General features: G+C 37.0%; 1 protein-coding gene across 1 annotated transcript in view; it reads right to left on the bottom strand.

The window, feature by feature from the left end:
• Positions 1 to 21,857, bottom strand: part of LOC134535367 (gamma-aminobutyric acid type B receptor subunit 2) — a 328,071-nt gene that overhangs the window by 139,218 nt on the left and 166,996 nt on the right. Inside the window, exon 7 of the mRNA XM_063374439.1 lies at positions 8,438 to 8,671. Coding sequence (XP_063230509.1) covers positions 8,438 to 8,671 — 234 coding nt within the window. The remainder of the gene's footprint in view (positions 1 to 8,437; positions 8,672 to 21,857) is intronic.

Genomic DNA, 21,857 nt, shown 5'->3' with positions numbered 1-21,857 from the left:
TTTAAATAAATAACAAGAAACAAATTAGTTGTTCTTAAAATAATGTGTTCAAATGCAATTATAAGTTATATAAAGAAAAAAATAGAAAATAATTTTCTGGTTAAGCGTTTCGTACGGTAACCATTTTTGGAAAATATTTTTAAAATTGTATTTCTGTTTTTTTGTTACATTTAAAGTCAATAAAAACAAAGCAAACTGTGAAGCTGCTAATGTATAGTTGGAAATTAAAATGACTAACAATCGAAACATTTTAAAAGAAAAAAATGTTAAAATTATGTATAGTTTTAAATTTTATCAATTAACTCACTTCTCTCCAAGGCGACACTGGTTAGATTTCCGGTGGGTGGCAGACACGGGTTTTATTTCAGTTTATTTATTTATTTCTAATTGGTAAAACCGGGAAACGTGGCGGAAGTTTCAGGGAACCCGAAAACATTTTTTATTCCGTCGATGCTCCATTAGAATTTCGTCATCCCTCTTTGTGTCCAATGACTCCCGATGTCGTTGACACGTGGAAGCGTAAATAACTCACTTACTGAACGCGATACGTCGTCCGTCCGTCTGCCCCCGAGCGTTTCACAACACTCAATTTTAAATTTATAACGCTGCCAACTTTTGAGGAAAAGTGCATATTTGAGAAAATTTCCTTTGTATATTTTCAATAGTTTTGACAATCATGTAAATTATACAATTATAATTCATTTAACTGAATTTTTTCCTTACAGTATTTATTTTAACATATTCAGAGTAACTATGCGTGCTTTTTTCTCGAAAAAACTTTAAAATGTGTGAAAAAAAGTAAAAAAAAAAATATTAATGGAAGCAGATTAGAAATTAAAGAAACTTCGAAATTTTCTTATATAAAAAGATTTGGCATGCGAAAAACTTGCAGGCATTTTGAATGTATAATTTAATCCTTCCGTCAGTCAGAAGTATGAAGTTGCTAAACTTTTGACGGAAGAATGGATGAAATTTTGCGGGACATTTTATTAGCTGCCTGTCAAGTGATAGACAGATGACAGACTATTGTAAAACATGGCTTAAGATGAATAGGCAAGCTAATGATTTTATTGTCAAAATAATTGTTCACTAACTTTATTCTAGCTCATTAGTTCGATGTTTTGAGACATCCACTCAATGGCGCATTATATTAACTTTTTTTTAATATATATTTTCAATTTTCTCCAACCGCAAGTTAAATTTAAACAATTTGCTAGCTGCTCTAGAAACTTCCGTAAAGTTAATTTTAGCGATGTAAATAAATTACCACGTTGGAAGCGAAATAAGTTTAGCGGGAAAACTTATTCACTTTGTTGCGGCCTGGCTACATGTTGGGAGACGCATCGCAAACGTTCCGCCGCCTTGTCTGCGACTGTCCGCAATCCGCTTTTCACAACCGTCACGCGGGCGTGCGTCCGAGGTGGTCGCAGGGTAATTTCACTGGTCCGCCAGTTAGTAGGTATACAAAATAAGCCTGGACCATAAGCAGATGTCGTTGGTCGAGACATGACTGTAAACGTGTGCCTTGACAAATGTACGGTAACAAGTGTAACACACAACAAAATTCCCTGACGCAAGATTGCGCAATCTGGTTTACTTGGCCCCACGTACTGGGCTCCAATTTATGTGCTAAAACAACCCCTTGTTTAATTTCTTTAGGCGTCTATTTGTGTACGCCCTAGCGTTGCGTATCACAATTGTTGAGGGTGGCACATTAAGTCTGTAGGACTCGTACTTGCTATAATGCCTGTGTTTTATGGCGATTAATATTAACACCTAGTTCCTACAGAAGTTTTGTGTTACGTAGCATATACGTATAGGTAGGACAATTGAACACACTGTAATACCAGCTATGATAATAAATATCTGACATTACACACTAAATAATATTATATATATAGGCCTATACATACAGGTTCAAGGGATTTATATATATAACATAAAAACCGAGGGAAATAGGTACTACAAATCACTGTTCGCAGTGAATAATATAAATTTTGGGCGAGCTCAGATAATAGTTCAGTGAGAGTATGAAATAATTGCACTTAGGACCATTAAACTTTAGACAGTCAATCACGAATTAATTGTCTGTTTACATGTTACTGTATCAATATAATGTTTTACAATGAGTGTCAACAGTTTATATTTTGTAATGAACGTAAGAAAAGGCGTTTCAAGTGTCTTATTTTAATGTAGAAATTTATTTTCGGTGGAGAAAATTCAACATGGAAGCTGCAGAATTTCAATGATTTACTGTGTTAAGTTATACAACCACAGTGAGTTTTTTCGCAGTAGCAAAATAATTTTATTGCAATTATGTTGGGGTAATAACAGGTTATTTAATTATGTGGAAAATAAAGGTTTTAATATCTATGATTTTTACTAAACAATTTTTTTTACAGTGACAAAATTTACTGACATATTTCAGACACTCGGTGTTTTAGCTAAAATTCTTTCTCTATTATTTTCTGTCAGAATGTTGTTCAGCTCCTACTTCGAAGCTCAGACTTGGGAAGCAATTTAGACCATAGGTCGTTAAGATGTTTTCAACTTATTTTGTCGTGACGAACCTGCAGGCAAAGTCCGTCGGTCGAGTTCAGATACACCCTGTATAATTTACCAGCATAACACACATCCCACTCGCTTGACACAAGGATGTACGAGGAAAAGTCACGTTTTCTGGAACTCCCTGGCCTCTCATGCCGAAACTCCGCTGTTACTAACCAAGCAAACATACGCTACTATGTAGCCAATAATGCAGGTTTTTTTTCGGTTTTAATTGGTGGATTAACCTCAAGGTCTTACATTTCCGTTATCGTAACGCCACAGCGAATAACGTTGGCTCATAATTAAAAAAAACGCTGCAGCATTAACAAATTTTTTGGTATCCACATTTATCCCAAAAAATTCGTTCCAATTAAGGTTGGGCTACCAATTATTTTTTCGCATTATGCTAACAAATGATTACTCAAATTCACGAACATGAATAGAGCACACAAGAAACAATGCAACCTAGTGCATAAGTTGTTGGCAATTGCTGGCTCAATGAAACAGGTTCTACTCCAGAACTAGTTAGCTTACTAAATGATAAAAAAAAAGCGGAGATTCATAGTTTTAGGGTAAGACAAGCGGTATATATATGTGTAAAGTAAAGTACAACCGATGAAAGACAGCAATATGATGAATTAAGCTCGTGAAGAAGGTTAAGTTGTGCCAAAATATTTTTTATATCCTGATGAATAAAAGCAAATCACCCATGCAGAGAAGCATCTCTTCTATATCTCGAAATGATTCGCATTGAAAGAACTATTAAATGTTATGTCAAGTGTTCAGGATAGTTATTAAAAATTTAAGAGACTTTACAAGTCCGCAAGAGGATTCTTAAAATTGTTTAAAATAAAATGTAATTTTTTAGGTACAAAAAAAGTAAAGGTTTCTTGTTGAAAGTAAAAGTAGATGTTTATCAACGTTAGTTCCACAGATCCACGCAGCACCATTCAAAGCGAGACAATTTCACATAAACTTAGCTTTACTTTCCTTAATATTTTATCATTACTTTTTTTATTACTGTTAAACTTACAAAATATATACTTTTTAATTTTAAATGCAGCTATACATTATAATTTTGCACAAAGTAGTTTCATTATATTCGTACGAGCAAAGCTCGGTCATCCAGATATTTTGTTTTCCTTGTGTAACTGCAGTTAATGACTATGTAGTTCTGTGTTTTAAAAGATAAAGTTCAGATTAATCCAAATGGTTGCCATTTTGATGTGGAATCACCCCAGAGAATTTTTTTCAATATATTTATTTTTTTTTCCTTGGAAGAAGATGGGAATTCGAAAAACATTTGATTTTGGGAGATTTATAAAATATAATTTACTTAAACGCATGACTCAGCCAAGTAGGGTGGTTCAATTTGGTGTTGTGAGTTGGAGTCTAACCTTGGGGAAATATGAATTTCAGGATTGACATTCGCATGAAAAATATATCGGATTTGGTAATTTTAATTGTTATTTACTTTAAAAAAAAGGATCATAGACAATTATTTTTGGTTCTATATGTGACTGTTTTTCATAGTTTTTTTTCCCTTCCTGATATTTCATCTTCGAATGTGGTCCTACTAATGAGTGTTTGCTGGTTTTTTTTAACGTCATGCTTGATGGACTGAATTTGTTTGTTGTCATTGCTGTGTCGTTTTGGTCCCATCTCCGTAGCGTCCCCACAGAAACGGATCCAAGAATATTCTCGGCAAGTGTCGGGCATAGTGTTCCGAAACGCCTTCCGTACGTGATCCGGGCCGATGGATCCATTTCGCGACCGATGGCTCTGCTTCGAAATGCATTCCGCATGCACGCGAGGCTTCGTGGGGAGAATTCTCGTTCGTCGATGGCGATCGAGAAAAAAAAAAAAAAAGGTTAAGAGAAAGGGATGGGGAAAAAGGATGAACGTGTTCTGGGAATTCCCTCGCAATCTCTGCGAGAAGGAACGTAGAGGAAATCACGATTTGTTTTCCCTTCTCTCGCCGCTCGAGAAGACGTCGCGGAATAAAGGACAACGTTGTCGATTTGGACGGAAGATGAATCCCTGTAAGTCTGCGACGTGTAACTTGTCACTTTTAATTTATTTCCTTCTTGTATTTACTCTTTGACTAAAATCTAAAATTCGCTACTCATTAAACAGTACAATTTAGCACTCACAAAAACAAACTTGTGTGTGAGTGCATCCAGGCACTTAAACTACGTGCGTTATTTTAACTAATGTAAACATTAAAAAAATTGTAGCAATTGACCATTAAATGAATAAAAAACAACTAAAGAAATATAAATTTATAATTTTGAATGTTAAAAAGAGCAACTAATTCAAATACAAGATAAAGTATAACATTGTTTGAGGAAAAACTCTAGAGATAAAATAGTAAAAACATAATATTTAAAGGAGAAAAATACGTACATAACACTATGTTAACCCTCACTTAAATATTAAAGAAATCTATTGATCAGTTAAATTATTCAGCCGAATATTGACTTTATTTTATTTTATTTTTTTAATTTTTCAGGAAGAGTAACTTAAAATTTTGGAAGCTGAAATTCTAAAGATTACTGTGAAATAGTTTTAAGAAATACGGTAACACGTAAATTGTGTTCTGTCTATGCCGTGTAGGAAAACTATGAGCTGAGTAATTAAACTCGTCTCGCCCCTCGATACATACTCGTTATTGCAGCTCCAAATTACAATCTTACTGATATGTTATTTCATAGCTGATAATGCATACACTAAATCTCTACTTTTTTCTCTCCGAGCGTTGTTTTTTTATGTTACGCAATTGATTTGCGGTCTGATGACGTCATTGTCTACCGGCTGCACAATAAGTTTCACTTTAGAAATCGTCTCTCTGGAAGAAGAATTTACTTCCGTGTGTTTATTCTCAATAACGCAAGGGAAGTGTCGGCTGAGGCCGCGTGAGAAATGTTTCAGCAGCCGTTAAAGTTGCGCGTCTGAAGGCAGGGCTTGTTGACTGCTCGTGGGGTCAAGTGCCCACTGTGAAGCTTGCTGTCTAGAGGCAGAGGAGGGAAAGGAAAAAAAAAATGGACGCAGATGGTGTTACGAAACTCTCCCTGCCATGAAATAATATGAGAAAAGTTTTCCCTAACGATTGCTCTCTCTCTCTCTCTCTCTTCGCAAGTTTAATGACCTGCTTGAATGCCATTAACTTCGGGAGATTCGCTCATGGTTGAAATATTGAATGTGGGACTTTGAACGAGTTCTGACCTCGATAGCAGCGAGGAAAACAAATTACAAAACAACAAAAAAATTTTAAAAAATTATCAAAAAAAAAATAGAAATTATTTTCAAACGTTTGAAATACTGACCAGTTTGAAGATTCTCATTTCAGTCTGAATCCAGTAGGCTACTTTATTTTGCGAAATTTTCTCCTTCATAAGTGTCATTAAAACTTTAGTGTTTATGATTTATTTATCTTAATAAAATGCCATTTTCACAGTTTAAACAATCGTTGTAGCTGAGGTCACTAAAAGTCCCGCCGTCTGTGCCAGAAATAAATGGTCATCGGCTACGGTTGTCAGTCTAGTAGTTTTATAAGCACTGAAATTCCAACAAATAAACAATATTAATTTTATGATTACACATCTTGTTGAAGTAAATTCGCTTGAAACAGTTGTAATTTCACGTAAACCCCCAATTGCTTTGACCTAATTAGCGAGACAAGAAAGTTAAATTTTGCGAATACTAGAGGGATACCTTTAAGTTGAAGATTTTCGGAATAAATATTATCAAATAATGTGAATGGTTTCATGCATTATTGGAAATAATTAGGTTTTCTGTGTTGAAAGTTCATAAATTAATGTCCATTGTGATTTTAAATTAAGTATTTAAATAAATAAAAGATATTTGTAAAATAAATTGGCCTATTTATTGTAAAAATGTATATTTCAAACACACCACAGCGTATTGTTACCGCGTCAGCAAGACAATTCTCTTCCTGTGATGAGATCTCATTATCCTGGATATATAATTTTCGTTGAGTAAAAATACTTTTAATATAAAATATTGACAATAAAAGGTTGTCGCAGCATACGGCATCACCATAAAATTTTCACGCACATTAGTCGCCACTGTTTGCATGTTAAAGTGTTCCGGCACGTCTAGATGTGAAACTTGCAGATATGAAATTCCGCATTAATAAGCTCTAGTGAGCCTCAGGGTTCCTTCACTTATTCTATGTGTGTACCCACAGCTTTTACGAGTGTTTTAGATATATCTTGTATAGTAAAATATCCGTAATAAATTATACATAAGAGTATAGCTTAAAAAAAACTACCCTGATTTTAACATTAAGGGATATTTTACAGTTAATCAAATAACCTTCCTCTATTTTTCCTTATCAGGATAACATTTCTGCCCATTACAGAAACACGCAAAATTTACCAAATTTTCATTTTATTAATGAGTCATAAATTAATTTGTGCAAAATAAAACAGTTCTAGTGTTCATAGAGAATGATATAAAAGTATTTAATGGATTTAAAGATGGTTCTGGGGTCTAAGGACTATTGATCGAAAAATTAGTTACTATGGTAACGAGTGAATCAGGTAGTATTCCTATGAACCTATACTAAATCTTAAGTATGACAATGTGATAAAACGGCATGTGTGGAAAAAATAACCGAGCGTAAAGAGGCCCATGTATCTGGGCACATGTGTAGAACTTCAGGAGAAACCACGCTGTTTCAAAACCGCTCGAGATATCCGAGAGCTGTATATTTACAGAAATCATTTAAGAAAACGCCGAGGGCGGACATAAAGTTTTGTTCCCGTTCATCGTGTTTAAATGTATTTTCAGGAGATTCATAGTGCTAAACAGCGTATTTTCAAAAAGATTTTTAAACATGAAATTTCGTGGCAGAGATAAATTAAAGCACTTAATGGCCTTATATACAGAGAAAATTTTTATTTCTCCGTCATAAAAGGTTATGCTCATCGCTCATATTTTATAGCTAACGTATGCGTGCCAGTCCAGAGATATAGAGACTGGAAAAATTTCGCGCTTTGGATGGCCTCTAGGATAGACTCCACAATCCTCTACACACTCGGAAAATTCCACCTGCTCGTGACACCTGTCAACTGGGACGCTTGCCATTCTATACTTTTTTTTGGGGGTAATGATTTTCACTGGCTCAAAAGTCTTTCAGATAAACTGTAAGCCGATCAGAGAACCAATGTAAAGGTGCAGTTGTTTGTATTCTGTAATACCGCGAATTTTTTCGGTCTCTATTTATAATACTTGACGACAAATTGCATAGTAGATGAGATTTATAATGTGCAAGCAAAATAAATTAATATTGGTTTATAATTATAAAAAAAATGTTGTTATAAATAAATGAGTCGGAGATGCAGTATGTCTGGTATGCCACACCACAAAATATGTGGCTAACAAAAAAAAAAGTGAATAAATTTTCACTGTTTTGTTTGCCTGATAATGGCTGGTGCATTACTTCTCATAATCAATGCAGCAATGCCGGTAATATACTATGAAAGATACTATCCACTTCAAAAACTAGGTGCCAGTCCGGAGATGTGCGCTTAGTGCGACACCGCGCTAGAAGCACCTCCATCGCGCATCACTGGGAAGCCAATGGGAAGCCTACAACCCACGTAGTTTCGGTTCCCTGCAAGAATTTCCGAAGATTTCCGAAGTTTTGCGTATTGGTACTAACGCCACTTCAGCCGCTAAATCAGAAGTTTCCGATGAAAACAAGCATGTTGTGACTGACCTAACCTAACCTAACCCTTCGATTTTTTTTTAATTTCAATTTTTGAGAGGAATCCGAAGTTGCACGAACGTGGTAGGGAACCGAAACTACGTGAGTTGTAGGCTTCCCGCGCATCACCGACACCGACAAACGGGCACCACTGACCGTGACGCCCTCGAAGCTGGTGTTCTTGAGCGCCTCGAGGAAGAGCTGCTCCCACAGCGGGTCGCGGTACCGGAAGTCCACGATGGTGTGGTTCTTGCGCACGTGACGCACGCGGTGCGCCACGTACTGGATGGCCAGCGCCACCGCCCACACGCCGTCGTACGTGTACCCGTGGAAGCGGGAGTACTCGCCGCCGCGCCGCGAGTCGTACTCCAGCTGGTACTCCTGCGCCGTCTGCAACAACCGGCAGGTAACCTCCACGTCAGGCGAGTTCCCACTGCCTAAACGAACTCAACTTCCACCACATCACGTGAGTTCACACTGCCTAAACAAACTCAACTACCACAACATCATTCCGAACAAACTCCTGCGCCGTCTGCAACACCGGCAAGTACCCACCACGTCAGGCAAGTTCCCACTGCCTAAACGAACTCAACTACCACCACATCATTCCAAACATACTCCTGCGCCGTCTGCAACACCGGCAAGTACCCACCACATTACGCTAGTTCCCACTTCTTAAGCGAACTCAACTTCCACCACATCACGTGAGTTCACACTGCGGCAGCTAATGCAACCACCATCATCTCGTACTTCTGCGCCATCGGAAAGTACACACCACATTACGCAAGTTCACGCTGTAGGAACTAACGCAACAACCACGTCACTCTTATAGTACTTCAAGCGTTACTCTTGAACCGTCTATCCACTTATCACGGAAGTTCGCTATGGAACAATGAACGCTGCCACCACAACATCATACGAGTCGTACTCCAAATGGCACTCTGGCACCGTCTGTAACACCGAGAACTATCCACCACATCACACAAGTTCACACTACAACAAAGAACGCAACCCCCACTACGTCATACAAGACGGTCTTTAGGGCTGTGCTCTGAAACACCATTACGATTTATTTTATCATATTTGAAACTTACCAAAACTATTCTAATATTTTATACACAACGCTACAAGTGAAACTACAATGAATTTTAAAACATAATTACTTTAATTTAAGACATATAGGTTTTTTTTTGGCTGTACTTTCAAAGAAAACGATCATTCTTAAAGTTGAGTCAACATTTGAAAATCAGGCAAGAAGTAAAATTGTAATGAACAAGAATCTATAAATCAGCTTTTCGAGGACCAAACAAATATTATAAACAGAGGGTCTATTTATACTTGTCATTTAAGTCGGTTCTCAAACCAAACTTACGTACGTTTATTTTTATAGATATTTGTTTCATATTTGGAAATAAATACTTCAATATACGGAGTAGTAGTAGTAGTTATGTGATTCAACAAATCATCTCATATTTATACTCTACAATCTAAATGATCACAGATTTAACCAAAAAAGAACTGTTAAAAAATTTGAAATGCTAAATAACCATAAAATAAACCACTTTTATAAAATGTCTATAAGCTTTAAATATTTATCTCATCAATTATTCACGCAGCTAGGCACACAAATTCAGCATCATGACGTTTCCAGCTCGCCTGTCTGCTTTACAACGCATTTTAATTTGTTACTGCTGTCATTCATAGGCTCCAGTGGCTATAATTTATATCCGCATCCTGGATATCACATGTTTTCTCTTCTTTTTTTTCGTGTCGCCTGGTTTCATTTTCTCCCTTCCTCGCTCCTATTCGCGTCGCAGGCACGAATCCGGTGTAATTGTCACAACGTGCGATTGGCAATCCTGATTCTCCGACTGGTTACACAGAAAAAATAAATGATTTTTTTTTGGACTCATGTATATTTTAAAAACAAGAACGAGAATAATGATTTTTTATTTTTGGAGGAAAGGAGTGGTAAACTCAGTACCAGTTAAGCATATGCACATAAATTAGTACATTAAGGGACAACGCATATATATTTTAGTGGCTGTACATAGTACGGTAAATTAAATCGTTTTAGAAATTCGACCAACGAATATTTATTGTTAGGGATTGAGGTTACACACACACACATATATATCAGAAATACTTTACAGAACATACGTTCCGTGGACGTTGTAAAGAAAAAAATATCGTTCTCTTTCATGTTGTGTCAGTAACATAGGTAACGACGGAAAATACATTTTACAAGGTAGACACGTCTGTTGGCATTGCATAGCATACCAAAGAATGAATCAGTGCCATAATTCGTCTCTTTCAAGAGTTTTGACGACGAATTCATCAGATCATTATTAATGGCAATTTTTTGAGTTTCAGTTACCATACTGGCGATGTCACTTCACAACCGTTTGTGGAATTATGACATTTACTATTTTATTAACTTATTTTACGGGGGTTGTTTCAGAATAACGGGGAAGGGATAGGAACCGAATGTCACCATTGTGGTTTTCAGCGGGTTTTATGCATTTAATACTTTTTTTAATTTTTTAATGTTTAAGTTGGTTCTCTATAGCAGAAAAAGTAGTTTAATGGAGTTCCAGGTGTTAACAGTGTCTGGATGTCACAAAGAGATACCGCTGATTTTTTAACTGATTTTTGAGAATTACTACAACTTGAATAATACTCTCTCTCTCTCTCTCTCTCTCTCTCTACACTATTTAGTAACATCAGGGAATGTTTAAATTTGTTAACTCTGCCTCAGAGAAGGCAAATTGTCATTGCTAAACTAACAGCAATTATTATGGCTTTAAAACTTTTGAAACCAATATATTCTAGATGTTTTAAAATTATAATTCAGATGACGGAGTACTAAGCGAAGTGTGAGAATGGAGAACATACATGCATATGAACTTCATATCCACTTATGTGTTTTCTTCTGTACTCTGAAATATTTGCTGCACGCAATACCTTACATTTTATTTGTAACATAATAAATTTTTCATGCCTACCATTTAAAACAAAATAAAGATTTACTCACAACTTCCTGATTGTTAAGGCATGTATTCTTTATTTTATGCACGTTAAGGCGTACCCTCAAAACGCTATCCCAAATCTCTACTGCGCTATATTAACGCACTAAAAATAAAATTATTTAACATTTATTCACTGACTTTATCAAGCGAAATCCAAAGTACATTCTTAAAAAAAAATGCGATACAAATAATTTGAACTGCAGCCATCCGTACGCATGAATTGAAATTTATAAAGATTAATTTAACAAATGTCTTCAAAAGTACAAATAGAGCCTGCGCATCTGATAATTGACTAGTAATTTAATTGTTTTAATTTTTTGTAGCCAGAGTTTATTAGTGAGTCAATGCGTTTCGCTTATAGCTTACATTTCTGCCAGATACATTTTTGCATTATTGTGTGGATTTCGAATCACCACTATTTCAGTTCATCAGCCAGTAAAATTAACCTTAGCGAAAATGCACAATAATTTGAGGAAAAAATAAGATCTGAATGCACTGAATTCGGATACAAATAATACACCTAATATTAATTTAAACTGTCTTGGTTGTCCAGCTGTTTTAAAATCAAAAAATTCTTGCGTTCTTTAAATTGCTTTCTTAATTCCCTACCAAGATTATTCTGACCGGCAATTGGCGTAAAATTTTTGGCAGAAATGCTAGTAAAAAATCATTGTAACAAAATTTTCTTGGTTATTGAACTAGCTTAGTTCTGTATGGTAACCTTTTTTCACCGTTTTATTAAAAAAACTTTCATTAATATAAACGGGAGAAAATTACATACAGACCACTAATGGAAAAAAAGTTGGGATCATATTGCATTATATTATTTGTCTCTGCAAAAAATTACGATCCAATAAATTACACGTGTGAAGTTTTAATTAAATTCTTCCCCAAGAATATAAGAAACGGTTGGAAAAATCTCTTAATTTAAAATGAAGTAATATTATTGAAGTAGCTATGAGAAAAATAATGCTCTGTAGCTAGGAATCTTCTTGGTTTTTTTTTGCGTAGCTTGACAAGTTACGTAATTCTCAAGTTGTTAGAATACGGTCTGCGAATTACACAAGTGCGGAGACGCTGGTGCGCCAGGGAAGCGTCTTAAAGCATCGAAAATAATGCGAGACGTAATTATAACAGTGGCAGAAACTTGTCTGGAACAGCCTGCCATTCACAACCGCCAGAGCGTGCAAACTCAAAATGCGTCTTGCCCTGCAAACGAAACGAGATTCAAATTAATTATCTGAAAGCGGGAAATGGGGGTGGGGAGAGAAACCCATCCAACCATCTACTTGCCCAAAGTTAATTAAAACCTGCTCAAAAACCCAGCGATATGAACTAATATATCCTCTAATTATTTCACATCATCATCCTGTCATTTTGGAATCAAAGTTTTTGACCCGAAATTATTTCACATGCTTCAGTGTTCTCAACACAGTATGAAAAGGATACGGAAGTAAAAAAAAATCGGCTGCACTTAATATATGAATGTAGCGCTTGTTTCCAATTATGTCTATTTTATTAAGTTATCTTTTTAACATGTCCAATGAACGTTATTGGTATAAAATGTATGAACAAGAAAAGGCGTCAGTTTTTTAATCATTGTGTTTTTGCCATTCATAAACCACATGTAAGAAAAATTTATTTTTAATTAAATTCAACAGGAGAATCTGATTTTCTGTAAACGTTATGCTCAAGCCAAGGTGATACCTTTTGACAGGTGCTACAGAAAACATATATACTTTTGACAGCTCATTCTTGTGACGTAAAAAACTAAATGACCACAAACAAATGTGGCACCGGACTATATAATCGTCTAACAGTATTAATTTTGTTAATTCTACAAGAATATTCAGCTGTCAAAGTCTGAATTTGTTCTGAATAACTTGTCAAATTGTGTCTCACCTTATCTTGGAGAGCGTGTGTATATATATTATTTAACTAAAAACAAATATATGTATTAATAACTCATGCACAATAAGTTTTTAAAGTTAATTGATATCACTACATTTTAATTAATCGCTGATCATCAGGAACGTACATAAATCCTTTATTTTTAATTTAAACCCTCTTAAACAATATGTAGGTACTGTTACTGTTTAACAGTTTCAAAAATAACAATATACCAAAATTTATTACCAATTTCGCAAATTTAGCTGGCAGTACTTTCCAGTTACTGATATAAGGGATATCCAATATTGGGCCATGGGGTGATTTGAATTTATTACAGAGTTCTCCGTTTTGAATTTTTAAGGGGCCCGCTTCGTCAGGGGTGTATGTGTGTGAGGCGGGATGATAAGCGCGACACTCGCTGGAGCTTCTAGCGTGGTGTCGCCTCTAAGTGCAAGGCTCTGAACTGGCGATCAGTCTTCTCGTAGTCACAGGATAACTGTGAAATTTGAGAGGTGACCGTAACATTATATGGCAGAGAAATGTAGATAAAGGTGTAATGCAAGTCTCTTAAGTGCTTTCAAGAATATTTACCGGTTATTTAACGCCTAAATTTTACTCTGAAAACACGCGTTTGAGCTATTTTAACTATTCTAAAAATACAGTTTAAAACTTTATCCTAAATCAAAAGTAATTTTTGGTCCTCAGCGATCTCATGAATGCTTTTCGTAAGCAGACCCCACTCGGATATCTTGAGTGGTTTTGAAATCGCGTGGTTTTTCTTGAAGCTCTGCGCACCGTGTGCGTGCCCGGGTAGGCAGAGTTCCTATAAACCAACAAAAAAAAACTTTTTTTATAACCTAAATTTTACTACATGTAAAGGAACCATTGAAAAATTTTCAGAAACTTTTAAACATGGCTAAATTTTCTGACATTCTGGGTTATTTGAACCGTTATTTACGAACCGGATGATTGGCTGGAGCTGTTGACCAATCAGTGGGTGCTCTGCTCCTGGTTGGCTGGGCTGACTGGCCACTCAGAAAATATTTTTTATTTTTTGGTTTGTCTATAGTTTTGATAATTTTTTTCAGGTATGTGCTCAAATTTTGTTGATTTCATATACATTTACCTGTTTGTATTTTAAGATTTATTGCTTTAAGAATCAACAACTACGTAGCGTGATAGAGAACGTACGAGGGTTATTTTTTTTCAACCTCCGATCGGCTGTAATAAAAAACTGGAATGAATTGGGAAATTATTTTAATGTCAAAAGAAACGTACATCTTTACTCTATTTTTCCATATAATCACCGTGCAGATTGAGGCATTTGTCGTACCGATGCACCAGCTTTCCAATACCCTCTGCATAAAATGATGCCTCCTGCCTATTCAGCCACGTTTTAATAGTGCTCTGCAGTTCATCATTGGTGTTGAAGCGTCGTCCTCCAAGCCAGGTGATAGTCACTCGGTGCCAAATCCGGACTGTAAGGAGGGTGATCAAACACTTCCCATCGAAATATTGCAAGGAGTTGTTCTGTTACGGCGGCACTATGCGGTCGGGCGTTGTCATGAAGCAAGACAACACCAGATGTCAGCATTCCTCTCCGCGTGTTGCGTATCGACTGTCTTAGCCGTCGTAGTGTCGCGCAGTATGCAGCAGCATTGATTGTTGTCCCTGGCTCCATGAAATCAACCAGTAGCACACCTCGGTGATCCCAGAACACTGTAGCCATCTGTTTCTTGGTGCTGAATGTCCGTTTGAACTTTTTCGGCTTGTTTGGAGAATAGGTATGCATCCACTGTTGTGATTGAAGTTTTGTTTCTTCACTATCGAAATGAATCCATGTTTCATCACCTGTCACAATTTGAGTCAAAAAGTGTTCACCATCGTCTGCGTAACGCAGCAAAAACGACAAGGCTGATGCCATTCGCCGCTCCTTGTTGATGTCAGTCAACATCTTGGGTACCCATCGGGCACAGATTTTCCTGTATCCGAGATTGTCTGTAACAATGGCGTATAGGGCTGACCTTGAAATGAGCGGAAATTGTTCAGACAGTTATGAAATCGTGAATCGACGACTCTCACGAACAACTGCATCAACTCTCTGAACTGTTTCATCTGTTGCTACCGACTTCCTTCCTTGGCCACCTTCATCATGAACATCAATACGGCCTTCGCTGAATTTCCGACACCACTCTCGCACATCGCCATCGCTCATAAAGTTTTCACCGTACACAACACTCATTCGGCGATGGATTTCTGCTGCAGTGTGCCCTTCTGCCTGTAAGAAACGGATGACTTCACGCAGCTCGCATTTCGCCGTACAGTTTATCGTTGCAGCCATGTTGACATTCCCATAACCAAGCTTCAACTGAGGTGTGAGTTGGCCGCTCCACATGGTTGGTGGAAGGGGGTAAACACTACGAAACGTGTCGATTCGTGTACGAGCGATTAGGGTATCGATTAATGGGCATGCCATGGAGAAATGAAACTGTAATCACACTGCAGGGCACTGTTAAAACGTGGCTGAATAGGCAGGAGGCATCATTTTATGCAGAGGGTATTGGAAAGCTGGTGCATTGGTACGAAAAATGCCTCAATCTTCACGGTGATTATGTTGAAAAATAGAGTAAAGATGTACGTTTCTTTTGGCATTAAAATAATTTCCCAATTCATTCCCGTTTTTTTATTACAGCCTATCGGAGGTTGAAAAAAAAATAACCCTCGTATAAATTTATGTTTGGAACATCATCCACAATCTTTTCAGTTTAATATGAACTGAGCTCGAGTGAAAAACGTCAGGTTTGAGGTTTGTGTATAACAGCAATATGCTTACAGCTGGTATTTGCAGGCATAGTTAGCACTCCTATTTATTTGTGGCAGAGATTGAACGATGATATAAATTGTGGTTGGTAAGGGCCCCACCTATCCCGGGCTCATGGGCGGTATGAAGAGATTCAGAAAAAAAAAACACGCGATTTGAAAACTGCTCATGATATCCGAGTGGTGGCAATTAACGCGAATCATTTAAGAAATCGCTGAGGGTGGATCGATAGTTCTGTTTCAGTAAAAACGAAAATTGCTAGAACGCTTGTTTTTGGAATAATTTTTAGGCATGAACAGTGGCGTAGCCAGGATTTGCGTATGGGGGGTGTTAAGAAGCATGCCCCCCCCCCCCCCCCGTATTAAAGCGGGGGGTCCGGGGGTCCTCCCCCGGAAAAATTTGGATTTTAAGGTGTATAATAGTGCTATTTTAGCAGTTTTCGGTACTTAAATTTAAATATTGTAATGGTAAAAATTTTATTAATTTTAATATGAAATTTGTTTGAGTGATGAATAAAAAATTAATTAAAGATTTGGAGCTAAGGGGGGGGTTCGAACCCCTAAAACCCCCCCCTGGCTACGCCCCTGGGCATGAAACATCCGGTACAGATTCATGAAATCCCTCAGGGGACTTGCACCAATTGTTTCTTCATTTCTCCGCCGTATGATGTTGTGGTTACCCCTGAAATATCGCAGTTGCCTTATGCACATCGTAAAGACTGCGCGCAAGTTCAAAGACGATACTGCTCTAGAAACACCAGCGAGCGTAGCACTTACTATCATCCCGCGCCTTTTGACATCTCGCTGACAGCAAGTCTTCAAGAGACAAGCACAATCTTACACAAAACCCTACGAGTCGGGCTCGCTGTGTAAACAAACGACCGTTAAGTGGGGATTAGGTCTCGCCACCTTGCATTTTCTCAAATATTTTCGTACCACTTGCAATAAAGCTTTCGTGCTACTTAGAGCTTTCGTGCTGCTACTTATTTTTGGTTTGACATCGCACAGGACTTAGTTTCGGCTACTTGGTTGAAGTCAACAGAAGTGAACTGGTGTGATTATCATGAAATTTGTAGTCTCGCCCGCTTGATATAATAAGTTATTTCCTCGCGGCGCTTACAGACCAGAGCCTTTTGGCAAATGTGTGGTTGCAACAAGGTATAGAAGGTCTGGGATGCATGATTTATGCCTTGACATGCCACAAATTGGGGTAAATGGTTCAGAATTAGAATTACAGAAAAATATGGAAAAATCCAAGATGGCGGGGCCTGATTATCAACCCCCCCACTCCACTTAATCAAAGAAAGGATCCCAGTATTTATTCGGACCGGACCTGAATTCGAACTTGGCGTGTACACCATCCAACCACTGCTACACACACCTCCAATGCCCGAGAGTTTTGTTATTTTCTCTCAGTTTTTATTTGGTCATTACGTCTGGGGTCAACAGCGATACAATTTCAGGCAGAAACACGCAATCCAAATCACGGATATTCGGAGGAAGCAATCCGCCGTGGCCTATGCTGAGAAACAATCCCAGCGGGACTTGCCTCAGGGTATTTCTGAGAAACCGCGTTGTGGGAGAAGAAAAAAAAAGTGAGCGAGTTTTTCGGTACTCTCCAGAGATATGAACATCTAACCTCGGTAACGGATAAATACACGTGTTCACACTTATAATACGAAACTCGGACACGGAATTTAACGTAGAATTATTTAAAATAATGCCGAGAATCTAAAAAAAAATATTCGCATATTGTATTTTCAACTTCATTTATTTACGCGAACCACACATAGTTACAGCACCCGTCACAGCGACTACGTCAACTATTAATTCAATTGATTAGGTGACCGAAATTTAAAAAAATATATATAATTGAACAGCTCTGATAAAAGCGAATAAGTAGGTACTAAATCCAGGCTTTGGACATGATATTCTACCAGGAATTTGATAAAAATACTATTCATTTTTATTAACATTCCATAAACCGTTATACTACTGTAGTATTTACATTTGGTTTGTGAAGTTTTGTCTGCGCCATCCACCATACAGAGGAACACATTTCCGTCCCAAGTGACTTCAGTTTCATTCACGAAATTATTTCTTACCAAAGATGTTACATCAAAATACAAAAAAAAAAAAAAATATAAACCAAAGATTGGGAACGCGATACGAAACCCGAGTCCTACCAAGTGCGAGTTCTACGTTGTTCCGGGTTGTCTAGTTATTGTCGACAACAGGTTTCGGTCGACTGTGGCGCTTCGTGAACGTCTGGCCGCGGTGTTTGGGGTTGCTTTTCGGGGCGGGCCTCCTGGTGGGGGGGGGGATGATGATTACCCGTCCCAAACTAGCGGTTCGCGTGCAGAACTCGAGCATTCGCCTCTTCTCTCCTCGTCCCCTGCGTCCTCTATTCCTCTTCCTTTGAAGGGGGTCACGCCCGTGGGGCAACAACTCCTTTCGCACTCCCCCAGACACCACCGAAGGTTCCTTTCAACCACCTCCTCTTTCCTCCCGACAACCCCATCCTTCCTCCCACCTGGACATGCACATGATCCAGACCCACCCGCGCGCCGGGGTGATTTACAAGACCATCAGCAAATTAACACCATTACCGCCGGACGCCCCATTCTCCGCGCGGCCGAGGAGTTCCCCGGTTATTGCTTCAATTAAACCCCATCGCCTACTCGTCGAAAATTTCACGTGTCTGCGAAATCAGATCCAGCAATCCGACCATGCTTCGCTGTTAAATATTTCCACATTCATGGCATAGAAATTGATATTTTCTGGTCACTGATAATTAGTTGAGGGCTATTTATGTACATTTAACGCTACAATTCTGTTGCATGTGTGGTTCTGGCTCAAACATTTACAAGGGATATTCACTATGTGTAATAAAAGAAATGTAAATATCGCAATATCGCGAAAATGTTTGCAATTATTATCACTTACACAACTTTTTACACCCATTGTATTACACCCAGTGTTGGAACAACATATGAAAGATTTAAATTTACAGAAATAGCTCCCAACTAATAGTAATGAAGAGGAAATGAAATATATATATATAAAATTAGCGTCTGAAACCGAACCTTAAATACTCGAGGTCACTGATTAGAACATATCTAGGGATCTTCTTGAAATTACGGACATCTTCGTTAATATACGTGTGTTCATTTGACTTCATGTTAACATTAACTTACAATAATTATCTCGGAGTAAACACTAAAACTAAAAAAAAATGTAATGAGAAATATAATTTTAAATTTTTTTAATAGCATAGAGAATATTTAGTTTCATATTTTCAAGTGTAATATGTGTTAAAGAAGAAGCAAAAGTGCTCTCTAAAAAAACTTAACCATAATCCTTTTAAGGTGTTGTGCAATATAAACAAAGAATGTTCGGGGAAATATATATTTTTAATTTAATGAAATATAAAGTGTTATTTTGTTTTAATTGAGTAAAACAGTTTAAATATTTTGGATTTCACATGATTCCATATTCCATCTGGGCAAATAATATCTTGTGGGTCTGATTGAACCCAGTAAGATTGCAGAAAAAGTGTCCAAAACAATATATATAAATTTATATATATAGATATAAATAATTTATTTTTCAACATTATTGGCGTACATCGTGATAGTAAATATTCTATATGACGTCATACAAATTGTAATGATTAAAGTTTCATTACAAAATCATATATCTACAACGAAGTAGTCTACATCATTCCACGTGCGTGTTTTTGTGTTTACTACTGGACATAGAGCTACTAAGAAGTCTTTCATTTATTTGAGGTGGACTTTTAGTTTAAAATAACCGTTAATTTTCTGTAATTTAAAACGGTGTCCAGGGGACAGTGACATGTTTATCAAGTACCCAATTAAGTTGACATGCAAGCATGTGTCAGTATGGTATGTGTAAAATAAATATTAACTATGTGCCCCACGGTTATGTCCAGCGACTTAAGATGGTAGGACTTCAAGAACTTCAGCGGGATCTGAACAACTTTGCTACCATGTCGATTCTCATTTATAAAGTCATGCCTGGGTGTGAAATATAACTCAAGAACCTCGCCGAATGGGGCAATGTGCATTAGCAGTCACGTTTACAAAAAAATAATCTTCTTTAATTTTTGGGAATTTTAAGAGGATGATGTAACATTTAAAATAAAAAATTCATGCTATAACAGTGCCCATCATATGAAGTACTCAGATGGCCTCCTCCTATGGAAGGTGGTCCACATAATTAAATTTACAAACTATCGTGCTTTTTTATGTAGCCTCTTGTGCACCAGGTTGTGACAGCGGACAACGAAAAGCGCCAGTGAAAGAAATGAGTTGCGTTTGTAAGTTCAAGTAACTGTAAGTTTGGACATATATTTCTAATTTTTAATGTCTTTAAAGCTGGGCTCGAGAGTGAAGTTGATCAAGCCATCCAATTTATAAATGCAGCAGTTTCGAAGAAGAGGGATTTATTCATAGTACGAGTTCCTGAGGATTTTCACTTGATTATTAGTTTCGGAGGTGAAGATGAAGACTGGTGGTTGACAGGTGGTTAATGGGCTAGACTTGTTGATGTCTCCACCTGGGCACTTGGTGCTGGATCCGTGCCACGTGTACCTACCTGCGCGTACGAAATTCTGTCCCAAAGGGGATCCCAAAGATCTCTACCTAATGGTCCATTTTTGAGTGTAATAATTATTGAAATAAAGTTTGCCAGAAGAAAGTTATGGGTTTTCCTTCCTCATTCCCTTCCTTTTTACTCCCAAAGTGGCCAAGTATGGGGAAGGACCCAATCTTCCTACACTATGTCCAACAGTACAAAATAGGAGACGTCAGTAAACCCTAAAATAAAGTTAAATGTTTATGACGTCGCTTATCATCACGAACGTACCCAAGTGTTTCTTTGCAAAAAAAAAAAACAATAAATGGGAGGCTACAACTGCTCCTTTGAGCTGTGGCATTACAAATTTTACAAAGTCAACTTCCTCTTTTTTATCCTCGTAGAATCAGAAATGAAAATACCTAACTTTCTAAATTGAATTGAATGAGCATGCTGTTCACAAGTTGTGAACTGGAAATAATTGATTTATTTTCTTGCACAAGTTTGTGTCCCGCAGTCTAGTGTGTGGATTGTTTTGAAAGCAGGAAAATATGCTGCAAGTACATTCAGCAGTTTCTTGTAATATTTAATTTGTTCGACTTCTATGGGATTTTGAAAACAACACTGAGCACGAGGAAGCCACAATGTACATGAGGTTATCGCCGCATTATAAGTCTATGCCGTGGTTTACCTTTACTTTCCGCTACCTGAGATATACATTTTTCACTTATTATTCCATTTAAGGTAAAATATTTATATACCACCTTACAGCAGAACCTTATTAGGGTACTCTAGGTGTTTAACTTTTCCCGTAAGCTTTTAAATTAATATTTCTTTATGAGAACTTCCCTTTGTTTCTTTATTTTTGTTTCTCTAGAGGCATCTATCTTTTGTTTTACATTTTCTCTTTTGTGTTTATAACAAGCTACTTGAAATTTCAAATTTAAATTTATTCTTTTTTCATAAAATAAATGAATATACACATTCTTATTAAAACACTCCGATCATGTCCGCATTGGTAGCAGGGACGTCAAATATTTATCTATGTTGCCTTATTTATTTTGTAATTCTTCTACCTTCTTTTTGCTCTTCTGTGTTTCTATGTAGGTTTTTAGTTTCCTTTAGCTTCATAATCATTCATTATATAATCTTCCTTATTTTCTCTTCTTCATTTAGATATCTTCTGTCATTATAGCTATCTCCAACTCTCTTATACTCCATATCATCCTTTATTTTTA

This window comes from Bacillus rossius, chromosome 8 (assembly GCF_032445375.1).
Source record: "Bacillus rossius redtenbacheri isolate Brsri chromosome 8, Brsri_v3, whole genome shotgun sequence".
Taxonomy (NCBI): Eukaryota; Metazoa; Arthropoda; class Insecta; order Phasmatodea; family Bacillidae; genus Bacillus; species Bacillus rossius.
Note: the sequence above shows the minus strand (reverse complement) of the source record. Positions and strands in the feature narration are given on the sequence as shown.